Source organism: Rhinolophus sinicus, chromosome 9 (genome assembly GCF_057876585.1).
Source record: "Rhinolophus sinicus isolate RSI-liver-muscle chromosome 9, RSI-T2T, whole genome shotgun sequence".
In the NCBI taxonomy this organism is placed as follows: Eukaryota; Metazoa; Chordata; class Mammalia; order Chiroptera; family Rhinolophidae; genus Rhinolophus; species Rhinolophus sinicus.
In genome coordinates, this window is record NC_142509.1 from 37462936 (window position 1) to 37484947 (window position 22012).

At 47.5% G+C, this 22012-nt stretch overlaps 1 protein-coding gene, 1 long non-coding RNA gene and 3 other non-coding genes across 6 annotated transcripts; 2 read left to right on the forward strand and 3 right to left on the reverse strand.

Annotated features, from left to right (window-relative positions):
* Window positions 1-7580: 7580 nt before the first annotated feature.
* On the reverse strand, window positions 7581-11156 carry UBC (ubiquitin C). Its single transcript, XM_019748817.3, has 2 exons — window positions 11000-11156; window positions 7581-10167 (listed from the first exon to the last, which is right to left on the reverse strand). Exon 2 carries the CDS (start codon window positions 10162-10164, stop codon window positions 7636-7638), a length of 2529 nt encoding a protein of 842 aa, XP_019604376.3. The 5' UTR covers window positions 10165-10167; window positions 11000-11156; the 3' UTR covers window positions 7581-7635.
* A 266-nt stretch (window positions 11157-11422) lies between these two features.
* LOC141569248 (uncharacterized) lies at window positions 11423-15578 on the forward strand. Of its 2 annotated transcripts, none has more exons than XR_012492751.2 (3): window positions 11423-11927; window positions 13760-13851; window positions 15178-15578. It is a non-coding gene; the product is annotated as an uncharacterized LOC141569248 (long non-coding RNA). The 2 variants fall into 2 exon arrangements; XR_012492750.2 differs by lacking the exon at window positions 11423-11927 and adding an exon at window positions 12957-13303.
* A 3721-nt stretch (window positions 15579-19299) lies between these two features.
* Window positions 19300-19371, reverse strand: TRNAD-GUC (transfer RNA aspartic acid (anticodon GUC)). The gene has a single exon. It is a non-coding gene; the product is annotated as a tRNA-Asp (tRNA).
* A 222-nt stretch (window positions 19372-19593) lies between these two features.
* On the forward strand, window positions 19594-19665 carry TRNAA-UGC (transfer RNA alanine (anticodon UGC)). Its single transcript has one exon. It is a non-coding gene; the product is annotated as a tRNA-Ala (tRNA).
* A 484-nt stretch (window positions 19666-20149) lies between these two features.
* Window positions 20150-20222, reverse strand: TRNAF-GAA (transfer RNA phenylalanine (anticodon GAA)). The gene has a single exon. It is a non-coding gene; the product is annotated as a tRNA-Phe (tRNA).
* Window positions 20223-22012: the final 1790 nt, after the last annotated feature.

Sequence of the window (22012 nt, forward strand, 5' to 3'; positions counted from 1 at the left end):
CTTGCTTCTCACCCTCCCCCCGGGGCCACAATGATTTTCTCTTATTTGTTTTGAAGCTCACAGGTCTATTCCCAGATGTCACCTGGATAGCTTGACAATGAACAAGTAGTGAAAGGACAACACCATGACATGCTACCCAGAGGCCTGCATCAGTCATGATAATGACCCAAATCAGGTGCCAAATTAGACAGCTGTGTTACAAAGACAGGGCAGCAGCTCACTGGGGTGGCTTGTGGCCCCCAGACAGAGGCAGCCATGATGAGCAGAAAGGTAATGCACAAGCCTACCACACTCATCCCTCTCTCTGCAGCTCTCAGGCCTCACTGGGCTCGGGAAGGCACCTAACATTTTTTCTGTAGGCTGGTTGTCAGTATTCTAAGAGGGCAGGGGAATTAACAGTCTCCACATACACAACCAGTCAGAAAATTCCAGATGCTGGTAAGTGCTATGAAGAACCTAAAAGTGGATCACAGAATGAGAGAGACTAGTTGGGGGCCAGTGGACTAATTTACAATGGTGGTCTGGGAAGGGAGGTTGCAGTTGAGACCTGAAAAAGGAGAAGGGGCCTCCGATGGGAAGCTGTAAGGGGAGGGCTTTCCGCGCAGAGGGGTCTGCAAAGGCTCTAGGCAGGACAGGCTGGGCCTGTTCAGGAGCCAGAAGGAAAACCTCGCAGCTGCGGGAGGAGTGGGCAGAACCACAGAGATGAGCCTGGTCGCCCAGGGCCAAGTGCTGGGGTTGTGCTCTCAGCAGGAAGGCCGGTCTTCAGGGAGTTTTAAGCAGGGGACAGCTGCTCGTTTTTAATAGTGGCTGGGACTGGCAAGCCAGCAAGCAGGAGGACTCAGACACGAGGCGGAGGGGGCGTGTGCAGCACTCACTGTCACCTTCCGGGGGTGAGGGCTCACCCCTTCCTCACACCCTTCACGGCTGTGTGCTTTCCTCTCCTAGTTGGTGTATTTGCCCGCAGACAGAGTAGGAAGTGAAAAATGAGGGCTATGGGCGCAAGCCAGTAGAAATCTGTGCACCCCATGCTGCTGAAAGGAGGGTGCATTGTCCAGGACCCAAGTGGGAGTGGAGAGAACAGCTGAGAAGTTGAGATGAGAAAAATCAGTGGCTTAGACCAGGTATTGGTAGGGAGACAGGTTGCGAGAGTCTGGCTGTGTTTTGGAGGCTGAGTGGACAGGACATCCTGAAAAACTGACTGAAGGGGTAATGAGAGAGAGGTAAAGGCTTCAGCTGGAACATGAAGATGGTGGAGCTACAGCAGCCCCCTTATCAGAGGAGGATACAGACGTATCACGACCCTGAATGGGTGCCTGAAACCGTGGGTAACACCGATTTCTATATATACTGTGCTTTCCTGTGCATAGAGACCTACCATAAAGTTTGACTTCTAAATGAGGTACAGTAAGAGATTAACAATAACAATAAAACAATTGTAACAATATACTGTAATAAAAGTTATTGAATGTGGTCTCTCATTGTACTGGACTCACCATTCACTTAAAGGAAGCACTTTGCACGTCTCTCTGTCGTTATCTGAATTGCCAGCATCACCGCTCTTGCGCTCTGGGGCCATTAAGTAAAATAAGGGGTGACTTGGACACAGCTATACAATCCGTGGCAACCCGTCTGGTAACCAAGATGGCTACCAGCCCACTGACAGCGGAGACGGCCGACGGGAGGAGTCACGTCCCAGGCAGGATGGAGAGGGTCACGTGGGATTTCATCATGTTACTAGGGGCACACAATTTAAAACTCACGAATTGTTGATTTCTAGAATTTCCCATTTAATATTTTTAACAGAAAGTGAAACTGTGGAGAAGTGGGGACGACTGTACCTCCAAGATAACTCCAGTGTTCCCCACTTCCTGGAATTCATGCCTCCATGTCGTCCCCTCCTACGTCCACAGGGGTGGCCTGTGTGACCAAAAGGGTATTGTGGGAATGGAGGTGTGATTTCCAAGACCAAATCATAAAACGTATTGCACCTTCCACCTTGTGCTCGCTTGAATTACTCACTCTGGGGAGGGCAGCTGTCGCATGGGGAGGTCACTGAAGGAACCCTATTGAAAGGTCCCAATGGTCAGCATCATCTCACCAGCTACGTGAGTGCGTCATCTCAGGCAGGTCCTCCAGCCCTCGTCAAGCCTTCCGGTGAGCTGCAAGTTCATTGGAGACCCAAACCAGAACCACCCAGCTAAGCCACACTCGCATTCCTGACCCACTTCAGCTGCTAGTTTTGGGGTAATTTGTTTTGCAGCATTATAATGTACATCGGGTTCTTACAGTAAATAATCAGTGAACACAGGAAGTGTCGGAGACAGGCAACCATTTCTCACCTGTCCTCCTTCCTAACAGCCTCAGCGCCCACCTGGATGGCGCTCTCACCCCCAGGGGAAGACCCTGGCGAGGCTTGGTCAGTCATTGGTCACCCCATTCCCTCTGCTGGCAAGTGGCTTAAGAGCATTCACTTGCTTGATGAATGCTGTTATTTTAAAGCTTTCAATGTTTTCCTAACATATCGTTTGAAAAAAAACTACTCATCTTGAGAAAACACTTCAGTGAGTGTTTTGGCCCAAAGGAAAAGCCGAACTTCTATTCTGGAATAAAGTTTGAAGAACAAGAAGCTGAAATTTCTGGAAACTACTGTCGACTTGGTCTTCCCTGTGAGAGGAATTTTATCTCTGGAGGTCAGATGATGTCATCTGGGTTTGAGGTGTATTTTTTTCCCCCTTACACTCAGCCCCAGAAAAAGTGGGGTTTGACTCTGGATTTGGGAGACATAGCGAAACTACTCCCGCAGGGCCAAAGAAGGATGTCAGGTCAGGGCCCAAGAGAAAGATGGCCCATCAGAGTCGCCCAGGGGGAAAGGCTCCCATGGAGCCTTCCTTCCTATCTGCAGCACACAATTGGGACTTCTTCACCACTTTGCAACTTTCTTTTATTACCCGTGTCTGACTAAAAGAATCCTATAGCCTACAGTTGGCTGTACTAACGGAAGAGCTGGGTTCCTGAGGCAGCAGGCAGAAAGCAGCCTTGAGAAGCCGCGGACACTATGGCGAGGGGTCACCAGCAGAGTCTCCCGGGGCAGTGGCCTGGGTGAGTGACAAGTGACTAATTAGCACAGATTTTTGGAAAGTATAAGTCACACACAATGCAGGACACACTGTCAAATGGGCTGTAAAAGAAATGCTGACCCTTCCACACTGGCCCACACACACCTCCCCTCTCTCCTGCCACATCAGAACCGGTCATGGCCCTGCCTGCCTGCCACGGTCCATCCTGACGGGCTGCACCCTCGACTCCCTAGACTTTGGGTTCTGAACACATTTTAAGATTCATTTGCCAATTCATAAATATATCCTGTTTTAGTATAACCATCTCTGAGGAAGAGATAAATGTGTCCTAATCTTCGTTTCCCATCAAAACTTATGCTGTCACTGTGAGAAGGGAAAAAGAGCAGTTAAGGAAAACTGAAAAATTAAAATATTATAGATTCTGCACTTTCAACAATAAAATTAATAAACATGTAACCCAATTCTGGCCAACGAGGGCAAGTTGGCTGAGGGGACTTCTGGGAAAGATTTTTTTTCTAATAAGAGTCTCAGGGAAGAAGTATTACCTTTCCTTCCTCTGGACATTGCCGGGTCTGTATGTGATGCCTGGAGATGGTGAGCCACCTTCTGACAACCTGCGGGGAAAAAACCACACAGTGGAGGCCAGGGCCCGAGAATCCTGGTGTCTTGGTATCAAGGTAACACATTTCCCTATGGGTTACACCAGTGGAGTGAGTCTTCTGTTATTGGGAGCATCCTGTAATAGGCAGGGCTTGATAAGGCTTTGATTAAATGGATACCTGATCACAAATGGTAGCTAGTATAACTTAACTATTTTTTCAAATGTATTTAAACTCAGTCTCAATGCAATTCTTTGGTACTAGTTTGGTTAAAAACTATCTCACCCATTTAATGATAGCAACTTTAAACAGTTGCTCCCAACAAGCTTTTAAAAATGCTGATGCCTGGGCCTCCTCCAGACCAGGTCTTTAGTATCTGTCGAAAGCCCTGCAGCACTCTCTCCACTTGCTTGTTGCACGTCAGCCATGTTGGTCCCCTTTCTGCCCCTCAGATATGCCAAACCTGCCAGTCCCAGGGCTCCTGCACTGTTTTCTGCTGCCCTATCTTTTGGAACGCTGCCTCCGCTCCTTTTTCAGGTCTCCTTTAGTCTCTTCCCAGAAAGCCTCTCCTGACCATCTGATCACAAGTAGATCCCAGTCCTTTCCCACTCAATCTGATTATTTCTGCTGCCATGTGCAGGTATTGTTTATCATGAAATAAAGGAACAGAGCGATCTCATTTGAATAACGAGCTTCAATACAAAATCGAAAGAGCTGAGATTTCAGGGAGGACAGATAATTTCCAGTTGAGACAGTCAAGGAAGGCTTTGTGGAATCTTCTAATTAGGTCTTGACATTGGGTAGGATTTGGTTTGTTGAGGTGGGAACGGTGGTTATTTTAAAAAGAGGGAGCAGCTTGAGGTACAAAGTGGCAAAGAACTTATGTGAAAAGTCACCGGCAGACAAGGGAAGCAGGGAGAGCATTCTGAGGGGTTATATGATGAGATACAGGAAGAAATAGAGGGTCTGTGTTGAATAATGTAATAGCTACATTAGATGTTATGGAGTAATACCAACTGGGATGGAAACAGAAGTGGCTGCAAGACTGGAAAAAAAAGGAGAAAGTAAAAGGCACTTGGGGTTGGGGGGACAGTAAATTAACTTTTACTAGTTAGTAAACAAGCCTCTGTAAGGACTCAAGTAAAAGCGTGTTACCTGGTCAATCACAACCGCGTGGGGACGCTGCAGGCTTCATGACTAAACCAGTTACTCCCTCCTGCGGCCGAAATTAACACTGCAGACTAAAATGACATCCTTTTATTAAAAGGCGCTTGCCCATCTATAAGCAATATACCTCTATGAAAGCCGCATTTATACGTTGGCGAAGATTTTGTTGTACTTTCAGACAAAACATAAAAAGGAACACTACTTTAACTAAAAGCCACGAACCTTTCCTCCTGGTTTATTCAAGATTCACACAACTGCATCTACATAAGTGAATCGTCATATTCAAGTGTGAAACCAAACTGAGGTTGAAGATTCAACAATCATTCAGTGAAACTGGTCAAGTCTAGCATCTGTTACTTAACACACTGAGGACCCCTTGACAGCAGGAACCTTTCTCCTTCATCACTGTCACTGTAGTTCCTGACATGCTTGCATTTGATGAACGCTCCTGTAAATGTTTACTAAGGATTGTGTCACCGTGGTGATTTTCTTTATTCTTGATTAAAATTACATAGCATTTTTCCTTTATACAAAGTGAAAGGATGTTGGAACTGTCAAAACCGTAACAGATATAAAGTGAAAAAGAAAGATGCAGGACTATAAACCAGTATGCTACCTTTTGTGGGGGGCAATTAGTTGTATCTGCATAGAAAACTGAAGTACATACAGGGAGGCTTGGGAAACTGGGTGGATGGGAGAGACTGGAAGTCTTTTTATACTGTTTTAAACTTTTTAAATGTCTGAACACACATGCAAGTATTACCTACTCAAAGAATTAAAAGGAAAACATAGGGCAATGACAAGTCATCATGAATTAGTTACAAATATAAATTCTAAGGTTATTTTTAAACATGCCCAAGAACCTTATTAAATGGAAATCTTGAATTTATGCTACCTTCTCATAATATTAGTATACAGAATATATACTACGGATGTACTTTGTAGCAGCACTGTAACAGCAAAAATCTGGAAATAAATGTTGGACAGATTAAATAAATCCCAAATCATTGGAATACTAGGAAGAGTGTTAAAAAGAATGCAGTAGACCTGGCTATGCTGGCATGGAAAAATGCCCAAAATTACCTAACAAAAAAAAAGCTGAGAACCTGTTGTGAATGGATGGTCCTGTGCATGAATTTATGTATTTGTGTAAATATGTAAAAAAATATGGTATTATTTATACAGGGGGAAAGTCCAAAAGGATACCAAACTTTAATAAAAGTAATCGCTGGGAAGTGGTAACAGATTAGGAATTCAGGTGGATTACCTGACTTTATGAAACACACATGTATACATTACAAGCAATGAGGCAAATCAATTCCTAACTCAACCTTTTTCCTGGGAATAAGCTTATATGGAACTTGCACTTTCTACATCATTGGCTTAACATGCTTGTATTGACTTCTGCAAAACTTTTCTAGTGTTTACAGCTCTAATTCTCAGTTCCTTTCACTAAACTTGGAAGCACTTTAGTTCAAGGAGCCGTGTTCAGTGAGTTATCAGTTGAGCATCCCCACTCATGCAACACCTACAGCTTTATTAGACTAATGCCCCAATGCCAAGGCCCTTGCAGCTTTGCCCAACGCAGTGTCCCCATCAGTCCGTAGGGACATCAGGCTCTAACAATGAGATGACCCAGCCCGTTCTCGTGTTATAGCAACTGAGCACTCATTAACACTGACTTAGGAACTTTGCAATGCCCAGCCTGTTGTGGTCATTCCCCCATGCTATGGCCACTCAATTTTAGAACTAAAATTACACAAAAACTCCCAGCATAGTCACTGGAAGTGGTTACAGGTTCTGGAGTTCCTGGGGTTCTTGCAACACTGCGTCATAACCTTTATATTGACTTACGTGAAGTATATCATGGAAATTCAGTGAATTACACATTACATGCTCTTACAATAAAAAAAACTACCTAATGAATTTACCTGATTTCTGGATTCAAGCGGCATCTTCCAATTGCAATTCCTTCAATCTAGGACTTAAACCTGTTAACTATTACAAATGATAGTGACAACACATCCTCTACATCATGTCACACAGGGATAAAATACCGGGAGAAGGGAAGGAGGGGAGTGGAGGTGCCCTTTGGAGAAAATCCCCTTTCAAGGCCTTTTAATGGGCCTGACTTCTGGGGTGCCTAGTCCTATTAAACCAGCTCCCTACAACTTCCTCCTTTGGTTCATGACACTGAATTCCTACCAGCATCATCTGGGTAAATGCTCCACCTCTGTAAACCGCAAATGAAGACCAAGGGCCAATCGTTTCACCCACCAATTGTTATATATAAACCCTTTATACTTATTAAATACAAATTACCTGCCATGTTCTTTAAATAATAAATCAGGTCAACTTATTTTCTCTGCAACTGTGAATTTAGATAGAGCTTGTGTACTAATGCTGATTCTTCCGTAGTTTCCTTCAACCACTCACACCTTTCTTGCTGATATTCCAGAAACTTTCCAATTTCAGGTATCTTGCACCTCACCCAAACTCAGTATTTTTAAAGTCAGTTTACAAGTAAATCTCCATTTGTGTACACATGGAAAATTCTAACTGCAATCTCCAATCCGTCTAATTTTCATTCTTAAACCCCCACTCCAGTTCTGTATTATGGCCACCTTACACCGACACTTACCTCCTGGTAACCACAGATGATTTGGTAGACTGAAAACCTTGATCCTTCACACCCCGTAACTAAAAACTTAACATTAACAAAGGATAAACGATACTCTTTGGGAATGCAACAACTTTATTGAAACAAAAGTGCAAGTAAACTTGTTGAAAGCTTAAATGAAGGAACTTAAGACACCTCCCCTCAAGCGCAGGACCAGGTGCAGAGTAGACTCTTTCTGGATGTTGTAGTCGGACAGAGTGCGTCCATCTTCCAGCTGTTTGCCGGCAAAGATCAACCTCTGCTGGTCAGGGGGGATGCCCTCTTTGTCTTGGATCTTGGCCTTGACATTTTCGATGGTGTCACTGGGCTCCACCTCCAGGGTGATGGTCTTACCGGTCAAGGTCTTCACGAAGATCTGCATGCCCCCTCTGAGACGGAGGACCAGGTGCAGAGTGGACTCTTTCTGGATGTTGTAGTCGGACAGGGTGCGTCCATCTTCCAGCTGTTTGCCGGCAAAGATCAACCTCTGCTGGTCAGGGGGGATGCCCTCTTTGTCTTGGATCTTGGCCTTGACATTCTCGATGGTGTCACTGGGCTCCACCTCCAGGGTGATGGTCTTACCGGTCAAGGTCTTCACGAAGATCTGCATGCCCCCTCTGAGACGGAGGACCAGGTGCAGAGTGGACTCTTTCTGGATGTTGTAGTCGGACAGGGTGCGTCCATCTTCCAGCTGTTTGCCGGCAAAGATCAACCTCTGCTGGTCAGGGGGGATGCCCTCTTTGTCTTGGATCTTGGCCTTGACATTCTCGATGGTGTCACTGGGCTCCACCTCCAGGGTGATGGTCTTACCGGTCAAGGTCTTCACGAAGATCTGCATACCCCCTCTGAGACGGAGGACCAGGTGCAGAGTGGACTCTTTCTGGATGTTGTAGTCGGACAGGGTGCGTCCATCTTCCAGCTGTTTGCCGGCAAAGATCAACCTCTGCTGGTCAGGGGGGATGCCCTCTTTGTCTTGGATCTTGGCCTTGACATTCTCGATGGTGTCACTGGGCTCCACCTCCAGGGTGATGGTCTTACCGGTCAAGGTCTTCACGAAGATCTGCATGCCCCCTCTGAGACGGAGGACCAGGTGCAGAGTGGACTCTTTCTGGATGTTGTAGTCGGACAGGGTGCGTCCATCTTCCAGCTGTTTGCCGGCAAAGATCAACCTCTGCTGGTCAGGGGGGATGCCCTCTTTGTCTTGGATCTTGGCCTTGACATTCTCGATGGTGTCACTGGGCTCCACCTCCAGGGTGATGGTCTTACCGGTCAAGGTCTTCACGAAGATCTGCATGCCCCCTCTGAGACGAAGGACCAGGTGCAGAGTGGACTCTTTCTGGATGTTGTAGTCGGACAGGGTGCGTCCATCTTCCAGCTGTTTGCCGGCAAAGATCAACCTCTGCTGGTCAGGGGGGATGCCCTCTTTGTCTTGGATCTTGGCCTTGACATTCTCGATGGTGTCACTGGGCTCCACCTCCAGGGTGATGGTCTTACCGGTCAAGGTCTTCACGAAGATCTGCATGCCCCCTCTGAGACGAAGGACCAGGTGCAGAGTGGACTCTTTCTGGATGTTGTAGTCAGACAGGGTGCGTCCATCTTCCAGCTGTTTCCCGGCAAAGATCAACCTCTGCTGGTCAGGGGGGATGCCCTCTTTGTCTTGGATCTTGGCCTTGACATTCTCGATGGTGTCACTGGGCTCCACCTCCAGGGTGATGGTCTTACCGGTCAAGGTCTTCACGAAGATCTGCATGCCCCCTCTGAGACGGAGGACCAGGTGTAGAGTGGACTCTTTCTGGATGTTGTAGTCGGACAGGGTACGTCCATCTTCCAGCTGTTTGCCGGCAAAGATCAACCTCTGCTGGTCAGGGGGGATGCCCTCTTTGTCTTGGATCTTGGCCTTGACATTCTCGATGGTGTCACTGGGCTCCACCTCCAGGGTGATGGTCTTACCGGTCAAGGTCTTCACGAAGATCTGCATGCCCCCTCTGAGACGGAGGACCAGGTGCAGAGTGGACTCTTTCTGGATGTTGTAGTCGGACAGGGTGCGTCCATCTTCCAGCTGTTTGCCGGCAAAGATCAACCTCTGCTGGTCAGGGGGGATGCCCTCTTTGTCTTGGATCTTGGCCTTGACATTCTCGATGGTGTCACTGGGCTCCACCTCCAGGGTGATGGTCTTACCGGTCAAGGTCTTCACGAAGATCTGCATGCCCCCTCTGAGACGGAGGACCAGGTGCAGAGTGGACTCTTTCTGGATGTTGTAGTCGGACAGGGTGCGTCCATCTTCCAGCTGTTTCCCGGCAAAGATCAACCTCTGCTGGTCAGGGGGGATGCCCTCTTTGTCTTGGATCTTGGCCTTGACATTCTCGATGGTGTCACTGGGCTCCACCTCCAGGGTGATGGTCTTACCGGTCAAGGTCTTCACGAAGATCTGCATGCCCCCTCTGAGACGGAGGACCAGGTGCAGAGTGGACTCTTTCTGGATGTTGTAGTCGGACAGAGTGCGTCCATCTTCCAGCTGTTTGCCGGCAAAGATCAACCTCTGCTGGTCAGGGGGGATGCCCTCTTTGTCTTGGATCTTGGCCTTGACATTCTCGATGGTGTCACTGGGCTCCACCTCCAGGGTGATGGTCTTACCGGTCAAGGTCTTCACAAAGATCTGCATTGTCTGGTAAAACATAAAGATAAAAAAAAACACCCGACTTTAGCAGGCAATTCATGTGTTAACACATTCCTAATAATTCTAGAAGTGAAACGTTTTTTCAATATTGCCCAAATAACTACGATAAAAAAACCTGCCTAAGAAGCCTCAGGAAATGAAACGGTATGGACTTGATTTAACAAGCTCAAACCCCAAGCTTCACGCACTTACTAGAGCACAGCACAGAAACCGGCGACCTCCCTTATCTTCCCCCCTGACGCGATGGCTGTCCTGTCAATTCTGGGTCTCCCCCAGGCCCAAATCCCTTGTTCCGCGAGTGAGCAAAGCCTACCGCACACACCGGCAGGGGGCCCCACCCTAGATGGTGAGCCCACAGTGACGTCACCTCACCGCCGTAGCGAGCGCCCCCAACAGGGCGGGTGCAGGATCGCTCAGAGCGGCATCGAAGCATCGGCCCAGTTCACGCTCCTTCACGGCGCGAAAAAACCGACATCGCGCGCCGTCAAGCCGTGAAACCGGCTTCACGTTCAATTCCCTCAACACCAAAAAGCCGCACTGTCCCGTCACTAAAGGTCTCAGAGACCTTCTGTTTACTCTCCACCCACGATCGCCCTAATCTCGCCAGCCCCACAGCCCACTTCAGTCAGCCTTCCCCCAATTAAGGATCAGAACCGGCCGCCATTTTGCCGCGTTTCTCCCCGTCAGGACCGCCCTCCTCCCGGGCCGCGGGAGACTCAGGGCCTCGGCTGCCCGCCACCCCCGCCGGGCTACTCTGCCTCCCACCCTTCCAGCCGCGGGACGACAGGACCCCAGGGCCAGCGTAGCAACCCCTCCTCACCAAGCGGCGGTGACAGCAACGCACGAACAGTAACGACTGAACTCCCGGTCTCGACGGAACTGCCTACGCCACGCCCGGCGCTGCCTTATATAGTAACCTGTCACCCCGCCCGGTAGATCCCTCCGCAGAAACGCCCAGAAGGGACTACTTTTCTCAGTACTTGTGCTGTCCGGACACAAAACTAGCTCGCCGATGTCATCTAATCCCCTCCTAAAATGTTATTCTGTTAAGGTTAGGCCTTTGGGCTGAATCTGGTGGGGAGGAGGACGCTCTCCTGAGGGGCAGGGCGGAGGGATGAACGCGTTCGCTGAGCGCTGCGTCCGCGGACGTAGCCGACGCTCGAGTCGGCGGCAGGGGGAGCGCCTGCGGGAGGCGCGAAAACCCGGCGTGGAGCCTGTGGGCGCCCGGATTGGGCAGGGAGCCCGCGTCCCTGCATCCCAGCCTCTGCGACCCCTCCCCTCAGCCCCGGCGGCCCCTAGGGGTCTAGGGACCAGCCCTGGGCGCACTGGTGTAGGCCCAACGGCCCATGCTGAGTCGGGGTCCCGCTCCCCTCGCGCGCCCCCGTCCCTCCCTTCCCCCACTGTGAAACTGAGGGGTCTTTCTTTGGGTCACATTTAAAATAGTGGTCGTGTTCTGTTTCCCTAACCCCCCCACAGCCCCCAGGCCGGTCGCGAGTGCTGTCCAGGCCTCAGCCCCCCGATCGGTGGCGGCCGCGCCCCTCCCCCGCCGGCGGGCACCGGAACAAGGTGAATGACTCGGCAGATCTCAGCCTGGGGCCCGGACGCCGGCCGAGGCCTACACGCTGCCCCGGACGAGCTGGGCCCCGGTCCTCAGCACGAGCAGGCATTTCTCAAAACAAATGAGCGAACAATAAGTTTCCATCCGTGAAAAGACTCTGGTGTGTCCACGTTGAGTTTTGAACAGAAAGGTGGGCATTCAGCCCACCTTTGTAAAACTGTTGGAGCTGAAAGAACCAGAACTTTCTAGATTGTTCTTTACCCTTCGTGTTTGACCTGCGCAGCCTGGGGTTTGAGTCGCTTGTACTTGATTACAAACAAGGAGGCATCGAAATTTCAGCTCTGTTGAGACTTAGTTGAGCTCAGAAATGAAACCTATTTAAGCCTGAGATTTTTAAAAAGACACCACTTGACTCTCAGCCTTGTATATTTGGAGGGGGAGGGGCCTTAATATCCCAAATATGAAACAATTCTACAGGAAAATTCCCTTTGGGTAAAAGAGGAGAAAGAGGATCACCAGATTTTTTTTTCATTCGTACAATAATCTAGTGATCTCTGTCATTTCTTGAGCATATTTTTAAGTTTGAAATGTATGAACATGGTGAAAATTTAAAACTGGCTTTTAAAAGTTCACAGTGAAAAGTCTCCCTCATGCCCTGAGTTTCTTAGCCTCTGTTTCTTCTGGACTCTTCTAGAAATATTCCCTATTTCTAGAAATAGGGAGGGCAAAGCATATTTTAATGTTTACCCTTTAAGGCCTTCAAAATAAATTTTTTTTGAAGAGGCAACAAAAAAAATGAATAAAAGGTTTTTGCCATTAAGAAAAGACTACATTCCTGGTTTAAATTGTGAACATAATATTATTTAAATATACTTAAAATGTGAATCAAACCAAAACTATATGTTCTTTAATAACCAATGTATGTATGTATGTATTTATGAAAAAGGTATGAGCAGTGTTCAAAACAGACTTTGACCTCTAATTTTTAACATTTTTCAATGAGAATGAATTCATTACTAGGAAATTAAAAAGAATAAAATGTCATTGTTCAGGTTAGGAGACCCCAGTGACTTGTGATACAGATTTCTGTAAAGGTTATTTCTAAATCATTGGAAAGAGGTTGTAAAAGAACAAAAGATTGAGTCACTTTATAAGGTTATTTCTCCCTGAATTTCAGAAAGAAGTTTTTAAAGGAACAGAAAGCTTGTCCAAGGTGACCAGGCCTAGCTTCAGACCACACCCTGTTTGCTTTTGGCTGTTGTTTTGCTGCAAACCTTGTGATTCACGTTTAAAGGCTGAGTCATGAGCTTTGTCACACAGCTTTTTGCAAGAGTCCAAAGGTACAGAGAAAAGCAGCCCTGATTTCAGAGGCAAGGGAGGGAGAAGAGACGGGGAAGAATGAGCCCAGGGTTATCACCAAGGAGAAAACATTCTTGTGAACTGGAGAAAACATTGATGTGTCTAGCAGAAAACATTTCCTGTAGTACCCCTGCGTTCCCTAACTTAAGTCCAACAGTGCATCCTGTTGCAATATATAGAAGGAAACATTTGCCCAAGGGCACTGAGGTGAGAGGAGAAAATGACTTCCCCCAAGAAAGATGGCTGGTATTTCTCTAGAATAGTGGTTCTCAACCAGGAGTGATTTGGTCCCTCAGAGGACATCTTGCAATGTCTGGAAATATTTTGGTTGTCACAACTGTGGCGGTGGTAGTGCTACTAGCACCTAGTGGTAGAGGCCAGGGACACCCCACATCGGACAGTCCCCCACAATACAGAATTACCTGGCCCCCCAATGTCAGTCATGCTGGGGTTGAGAAACCCTGGTCTACAGAGGATTTGATGTGTCATCGTTGCAACTGCTTTTCTATTGACTGAGAAGGGCTCTCAAAGTCTAAGTGTCCCACTGGGTCTCAAGAATTGGGTATCAGGTCATGCTCCTAACCCTAAAATCCCCTGACCTAGATAGAATGGAATATGCTAGAATGTGCGAGAAGCAGGATGAGTCATGGGATCCATTTCCAGTTCCTTCCCCAGATCTGTCTGAAGAAATTGCTTCAGAGCTGGCACCAATGGAAGTGACAAGCCCAGCAACATGGCCAGATTGGCAGGCAGAGGTGAGCACGTGATGGGCTGAGCTCACAAAAGGCCTGGGTGTTGGGCTGCTGGAGTGGGGGGTGGGGTGGGGGCGGGGCAGGGATTGGACTGGTGCCTGTTTGCTTTTCTTCCTTACCCCAAAGGATTCAGTTCCCCTGAAGGTCACAAACTTGTATGGGACTTAACTCAGCATCAGGAGAATGTCCGAGAACACAACTGGCAAACATTTTCCCCCAAAGGAAGGGGTGAAATCGGAGAGCTGGATGGGAAAGGCTTGCCTGGCTTTGCCACTGGTTATATAACCATAAAAGGTAGTCAAGAGTATTTGTAGCTCAGGGGAAAAAGAAAACAAACAGAACAACCCAAGGGACTCTGTTCTTTTTCCTGTTTACGTTTATTCATTTGCATCGTAACACAAATTGCTCCATCTTAAAAATAACCAATTTCCTCCTCTAACTTATTGGGGCTTTTTTTTTTCTTTTTTAATTGTGGCAAAATACGCGTAACATAAAATTTACCATCTTAACCATTGTTATGTGTACAGTTGAGTGTATTGTAGGGGAGGAAAAACAATTTTCCTTTTACCCTTCTGAGTTTTTAGCTGAGGCACCTGTAATGAAAGACAGAGTAATCAGAAGGAAAAACCCCAGTTTATTCACACGTCTTACATCATGCATTCATGGGAGGTACCAGGAGACATGAGTAACTCAAGAGGTGGCTTTAGAGTTTAGGCTTTAATACCATAAGGAAGGGGCAGGGGAGTTAAGGCCTCTTAGGAGAGAGTAAACGATTTTTAGGAAAGACAAATGGGAAAATAGAAGAATAGATGGGAGATATGATAGTTTGTGACAAAGTTTGATGTCCATTCCTTGTCTCCTTCCTGTGACAAGAGTCAGTCTTCCCTGGTCAGTGAATCTCCCAGGGAGGGGATGTACGACCATTGAGTTCCTTTTGGCGGATCTCTCTTTAGGCAGGTAAGGGGATTCAGTGAAAGACTCTCCCTGCATTTGCTGTTTTTCAAATGCCTTCAGCTCCAAATAATATCAAAGTGACATATTTTGGGGTGGCATATTCTGTTACCCTTTGACGTTCATATTGTGCAACCATCACCATCATCCATCTCCAGAACTCTTCATCTTGCAAAACTGAAACTCTGTACCTATTGAATCACTGTCCACTTCCCAGCCTGTGGCAACCACCACCCTCTGTCTCTGCATTTGACTACTCCAGGTACCTCCTATAATGGGCTTTGTTTTTTCAAAGGTATAATAAATCTCACAGCAACTTTTATAGGAAGCTCCATTTCCCAACATGAGCCTCGTGTTATTTTTTCCTTATTAATATAGGAAACGGGCAGGAAGACTATTTTTGCAGAAGAAGGAACTTGGAGGTTGGATTCCAAGCCTGCTGCCTATGTGCCACCAGACACAGAACGCAACATACACACAGAACAGACCATCCGGACGGAGCCTGTTGAGCAGATTCCATTATGGCCATTCCTGTAATTAAACCTACTACAAACTAGCCACAGGCTGTACCTTACAAAAGTTAAAGATAAGCCCGCCCCTCCTTTTACCTTGCAGAAGTCCCCCATACCAAGGTTTCCATGGAAACAAGAAACACACATAAACCATAGCCTGGCGGATGGAGGGGCTCGCTCTTCCACTAGCGATTAGAGGCCGCCACTCCTTCTGTGGGGTAGACTTTTTTCTTCTACTTACTCTCTGCTAAATAAACTTACTTGTACTGTAAACTCCAATGTCAGCTCACATTTGAATTCTTTCCTATGTGAAACCAAAGACACTCTTTTCCTATAACAGTATGGTATTCTCTCCCCGTCATTGTGCTATTGGAAATATTTAATTATAAGATACAAAGTAAAACAGAAGCATATAATTAGTTTTGTGGTAGGCCTGATAATTTTAGAAGTAACTTCAACTTTTTTTTTTTTCTTCCTTAAAACCTTGTTGACCTTTAGGGAAAAGTAACCTTCACAGAAGCTCATTACAAACAGGAACTGCCACCAATACTCCAAGTGGTGAATCTCACGAATTTCAGTTTCTTCTCAAAAATGAAGGCTTTGCAAAGAGTCAGTTCCCTTCAGACCTAAGATGAGATGTTTTTATGATTTAAAACATGAGGTCAAGTCGAATAAGGCAGGAGTTGATGGATGATGAATTTCATTATTACTGCAGACAAAGAACTGAACCCACAGGATGCAAGAGGAACCCTGCTTTCAATAAAATATACTAGCTTTTATTTTTAATGATAAAATCGTGTATAAATACAAACAGTATGTACACCACAGCCTGCCACTCATTCATTCATTCATTCATTCATTCATTCAGGACCGGTTGCTGATGAAGCAGGGAGCGAAACCCTTGTTTCCCTAGTTTCCTCATGGGTGGCTTCCTCTGAAAATGGTGGCTCCTGATAGCATAAAGGGCATGGCCAGCACAGACACTCAGACCTGGCACCCTCTGATGGCCAGGAATAGGCCAGTGGAATAAGTCACCAGCCCTCTTGGCCTTTCACTGCAGTCACAATGCCAGGAAACGCACAGTAACTCCCAAAACAATCCTTCTGCTCACTTTGGCTGTGGTTTCAATGCTCATATCAGGTTTTGTCTTTACATCCTTCGCCTAACTTCTCTTCTAGCAAAAGGACACTTGGAGTGTTACGGGTTTCAGTAAGGACAGACCACTCCTATCGTGAAAACCCCACCTCCAAGTAGTGACGGAGGAGATACACTTGTTATAATTGCATCTGTGGTGCTCTACTGACGAACTCGAGCAAAAATAAGAATCAGAAAAGGAGAGTGTAGTGGAGAAGTGAGGGATCAAACCCGGGGCCTCACACATGCAAAGCATGAACTCTACCACTGAGCTACATGCCCTGCCCCCATGCCCCTATTTCCTGAAATTCTCTGCTACACTAATCTGAAAAATGTTTTCCCCCTATATTTCATATATTTCAATAAGCGTTAGGGTTTAAAACAAGCAGACCAAAATAAATCATTTTATTTCTCCCAAATATAAAACCTTATAGCTGAAATTCTGACACTGGAACCAAGGAACAAAGGGAAACAGACCTATTCTTTTTTTTGGTGGAGGAGCTGAGCATAAATCTTTTTTAAAAAAAATGATTGGGATAACATTGGTTAATAACATTCTATAAATTTCAAGTGTACAACTTTACAATACTACATCTGTATACTCTATTGTGTGCTCACCACCCTAAGTCTAGTCTTCTTCCCTGACCATATTATTTGACCCCCTTTACCCTCTTCGTCCTCCCCAGAACCCCCCTGCCCCTCTGGTAACCACCATTATGTTGGAAACAGACCAATTCTTGAATGTTGCTTCTCACAGACAGAAAAGAAAGGAAGGAAAATGTGAGAATTTCTTTCCAATAAAAAAGGGCACTGCCCCAGTCGCACTTCCACTCAGAAATCTCTGGCTTCCTGTCTTTCAAAACCATTCCAACCTTCGGTGACTTTGAGGTTTGCACATCTGCTTGAAGACTTTTTTTTCCCCTCCCAGAAGAACTCTTTTGAATATAAAAATAAGCAAACTAAAGAGAAAACAGATCCAGCTCCCAGAATCAGAGGAAGGAAATCTGCAACAGCCCACTGAAAAGAGCCCTTCTTTAACTGTCAATGAGCCTTTCTTCCAGAGTGCTTAGGAAGCACACCAGGTGAGAGAAGTCACAATGTGTAGTGTCTTTTGGGTCATCAAGGGGCCACTGGGTGATGAAGGAACAGATGAGGGGCAAGGAGAGGGCAGAAAACTGAGGCTGCACCCTCTCCCACCAGCGCTTGAGATTTCTGGGCAAGAAAACAGTCATTTACTACGATGGGAGAACACATCTAAAAGTGTCCTGCCACTTTGGTTCCCAGTCAGCTCCCTTATATGACAGGCTGCTGATGCCTGAAACTTCACAGCTGGAGGCCTAAGTGAGCTGGGGCACAGGACAGTGGAGCCGCAGCTGTGATTTCATGACCGCACCTCTCAGGGCCTCCTGGGTAAAGTAGAGATTAGACTAGTCCCTACTTCACAGGGTGGCTGTGACTATTGAACAGTGACACCTAGAAGGTTTAGAACAATGCGTGGTATAAGGTCCGAGCTCTGAAATGTGATTGAAGGGCTTCTAGTGAAGGACTTCTTCTCACATTCTCACCAGGCCGGAACTGACACTTTGCTGATGATGTTTTGGTGAAACAGAGGGACAAGCAAGAGGGCATGGGGTGAGAGGCGGGGCGCAATGCAGCTCCTATGTAAGCCATCCACTGTCCTTACTGCTCTAGATCAAGGGGCAGCCAAGAGAGAGACCTTGGCGGGAACAGAAGGATGGGGCTATATAGATGGCCATATTTTGGACATGGTTTGGGAGGAGCTAAGGGACTGTATTCAGATTAGTAGATGCCCCTGCTGGTTCTCTTTCCAGATTGCTCTGCTCAAACCAACTCCATTTCGTCTCTCCTCTCTGCACAAAACTCTTAGAATCCAATTCATACTCCTCACTCTGGTGTTTAAGGCCCTGTGTGATCTGGCCGGTTGATCTTGCTAATGCCATCCCTCACCCCTCTCCTTCTCCCTCGGGGCATGCCAGGTTCCTAGTACCTCAGGGCCTTTGCATTTGCCATCCTTCTGCCTAGAAGCTGTTCCCCAGATTTTCTCCTGATTGGCTCCTCGCTGTCCCGGTCCTCAGGCAGGCCTTCCTGTCCACCTCCCTGAAGGGGCCTAGGACTCCCAAACGTGCCTGATCACACGCCTCTGCCTTGTTTTGTTTTCCTTCACAGCGTCATCCATCACTCTGAGACCTGCTTTATACAAGTCTGTGTCCCTCCCCGGGTGGGAAGGTCAGGAGGGTAGGGTCTTGTCTGTCTTGTTTCCTGCTGCATCCCGGTGCCTAGAACAGTGCAGGGCACATAAGTACTCAGTAAATATTTGTGGAATGAATGCAAAAAAATAAATGCATGAAAGAACAGGAGCCTGGGACAGACGATGGCTATATTCAGGAAGTCTGCAGCTGAGTTAAGACCAGAAAACCTTGCAGTTTAGAGTGACCCCACCTCCTCTCTCAAATCCACAAACATTTTCTGAGGGCCCACCTCTGGGCCAGAGCAGGACATACAAAGATGGAATATTTGCAGCAGCGTGAGCAATTCCTGGCCTTGGAAGTTGACATTCGGGGAAACGATCGTATCAACCAAACACTGTGCACTGGCGCTGTGGGCAAGCAGGAAATGGAAAATAGCGCATCAGTGTGAGAATGTTTTGTTCCTCCTAAGGAGCTAGCGCATTACTGGGACTAAGTGGTTGATAGGCAACCGCGGGACCGAATGTCATTAGACTGTCAAGTTTATGCTTCCAGAGAAGAGTAAGGCATTTCTATGGCAGTTGAAGAATTTAATTTATTTAAAGAGAAGTGAAAAAATACACAGGGACGATAAAAAGAGCCATGGCCTCCCCGTCGGGGAATCGAACCCCGGTCTCCCGCGTGACAGGCGGGGATACTCACCACTATACTAACGAGGACGAGCCATGGGAGCAGCTCTCCAGACGGACCTGTATAGACACGTCACCCTTCGGCTACGCGCCTGTCTGCTCCCAGCCGGGCCTCCACGGGCACAGGGCCCAGTCGGTGGCTCCGCTGCGGTCGCGGGGAGACCTGCTTGAACCAACGGAACCGATGAGCTCCAGGAACAGGTACAAAACGGCGAAAACTGTAAATTCCTATCCTTTTCACCGTGGAGCAGAGGGGATGTAGCTCAGTGGTAGAGCGCATGCTTTGCATGTATGAGGCCCCGGGTTCGATCCCCGGCATCTCCACCTAAGGCTTCGCGCTGCTCTTTTCGAGCCCCTCCTGTAAGGTGCGTTCAGTTATTAACCTGGATTGAAATGTTACGGACTTCACCCCTTCTCACAAAGCTAAACAACGGCAAGTCCCACTGGATTGGCTCCATTTTAAATTTTAAAGAGCTCATTTCCTGTTCGGTGCTAGATTTAGCAGTGAGGGTTCAGAGAACAGAAATAAAGCAAAAATTAACGAACACACATCAACAGACATGTAACAGATTAATAACGTTTACGAAACAAAAGAAATGGAGTCAAGCAAACACTTGCCCTTGACGGATTTCCCCAGATGGAGAACTTCGGGAAGTCTCCATCCCCCGGCTTCCCGTGGATACTGCTCGGAGCTGTTTCAAACAAAGAAAGTAAAGTGCTTTCTGTTAATTGGAAAAAATAAGCTTCATCTGTTGACTTACTTCCTGTCCCGTCTTTTCCCTTGGGCGGAAAAAACAAAAAGGAGAGCTGCCGAAACCCGGGATCGAACCAGGGACCTTTAGATCTTCAGTCTAACGCTCTCCCAACTGAGCTATTTCGGCGGCTGTGGGAGACGCGCCGCTCCGCCGTCCTCCTTGTCGTGCTAACGGCCCTGCGCCCCGCACCCGGCGCCCGACGCCGGAAGGCCGGGCTCGGCCGCAACGCGCGCCGCCACCTGCCTGCAACGCCCCTTCTCTGCTTTCAGGGGCACCGCCTCTGAGCAGCTTTCCCTAATCAGGCCCCCCAACACGACTCCAGCCCCTTATTTTTTATTGTTAGCTTTGGTATTGATTGTTTTCCTTGTCCATTCTCTGTCTCTCCAGCTAGAAAGACAGACCCAGGAGGAGCAAGGAAGTCATCTGCCTCGTTCAGAGCCTAGGACAGTGCCTGGCACAAAACAAGTGCTTAATAAATATTTGTTGAACTAATAAACGAATGAGTGAACGGACGAGTCCTACTTGGCTCAGAGTCCCGCCTTCTCAAAGTCCCGTCTCTGCGCAAAGGAACAAGGTCGCCCTTGAGGGCAGCCCTCCAACAGCCCAAACATGGCAGGGATGCTGACCACACCTAGGCCTGTGGGAGGACGCACCGGCAAATGTGGCTTTCCTTGGGGCAGTGAGTGACTCAGATCCGGCCTCCAAGCATGGCCACCACACCTGTGGCAACTGCTCAGCTTCAAGGCATGAAGAAATCAACAGGTAGGCATCCAGGTGCAGCTCTCCCTGCCTCCCCTTTGGGAATTGGGTGGGTGGGGAGTGCTGTCTGGGAGAGGATGAACCAGTGGGGACATCCTCCGTGCTGTGAAGTCGTTTAATACGTGTTTGCCAAGCACCTGGTGACCCTCTGGCCTGTCCACAAATACAGTAACAAGATAGTTCAGTATAGTAGTAGTTACACTAAGGGGCAAAATAAAGCGAAGTGATGGGGTGGAATACAGCGGTGGGCTTAGTAAGAGAAGCGGGGAGCTGAGAAGACCTGCAGAATGAAGAGTCAGCATGTTAAGGCCTGAGGAAGAGGCTCTCAGACAGAAGGACAGCTGATGCAAAGGCCCTGGGACTGAGAATAAGGTTGGCTAGAAAGAGAGTCAGCGTGGAAGCAGTGAAGGGTGGGGAGGGGAGAGGGTGGGTGGCAGGATCACAGAGGGAAGAGGCCAGATCTTGCAGCCTTGAAGGTGAAAGGTTTAGATTTTCTTCTGAGTGGAAATGGAAGGCCTTTGGAGCTGATGGTGCCTCGAGCATTCATATACCTTCTTAATAGGGGAAAGGGAGGATGTACGCCACTTAACGAAGAGTTAATATCATAGATACAGAGAACATTTTGATGGTTGCCAGATGGGAGGGAGGTTGGGGGGATGGGCGAAAAAGGGGAAGGGATTAAGTACAAATTTCCAGTTATAAAGTACAGCACAGGGAATATGGTCAATACTATTGTAATAACTACGTATGGTGCCAGGTGGGTATTAGACTTACCAGGGGGATCACTTTCTAAGTTATATAAATGTCTAACAACTATTCTGTACACCTGAAACTAATATAGTATTGTATGTCAGCTGTAATTGAAAAAAAACGTAGTAAAAAAAAGGAAGAGTTAATAATTTTCAGGAAAGACGAATGGGCCTTAAAAGAGGAGGTGGGAGGTATGACCATTTGTGACAGAGTTCGTATGGGTGAGTTGCCCACTCCTCGTCGTCTGTCCTGGGACAAGAGTCCGTCTTCCCTGGTTGTTGAAACTCCCAGGGAGGGGATGTGTGACCACTGAACGCCTTTGGGAGGATCTCTCTTTAGGCAGACAAGGGGATTCAGGGAAAGACTCTCCCTGTATTTGCTGTTTTTCAAGTGTCTTCAGCTCCAAA

Excerpts from the sequence above, each read along its gene's own strand:
- UBC (XM_019748817.3), bottom strand. The coding sequence starts at position 10,164 with ATGCAGATCTTTGTGAAGACCTTGACCGGTAAGACCATCACCCTGGAG.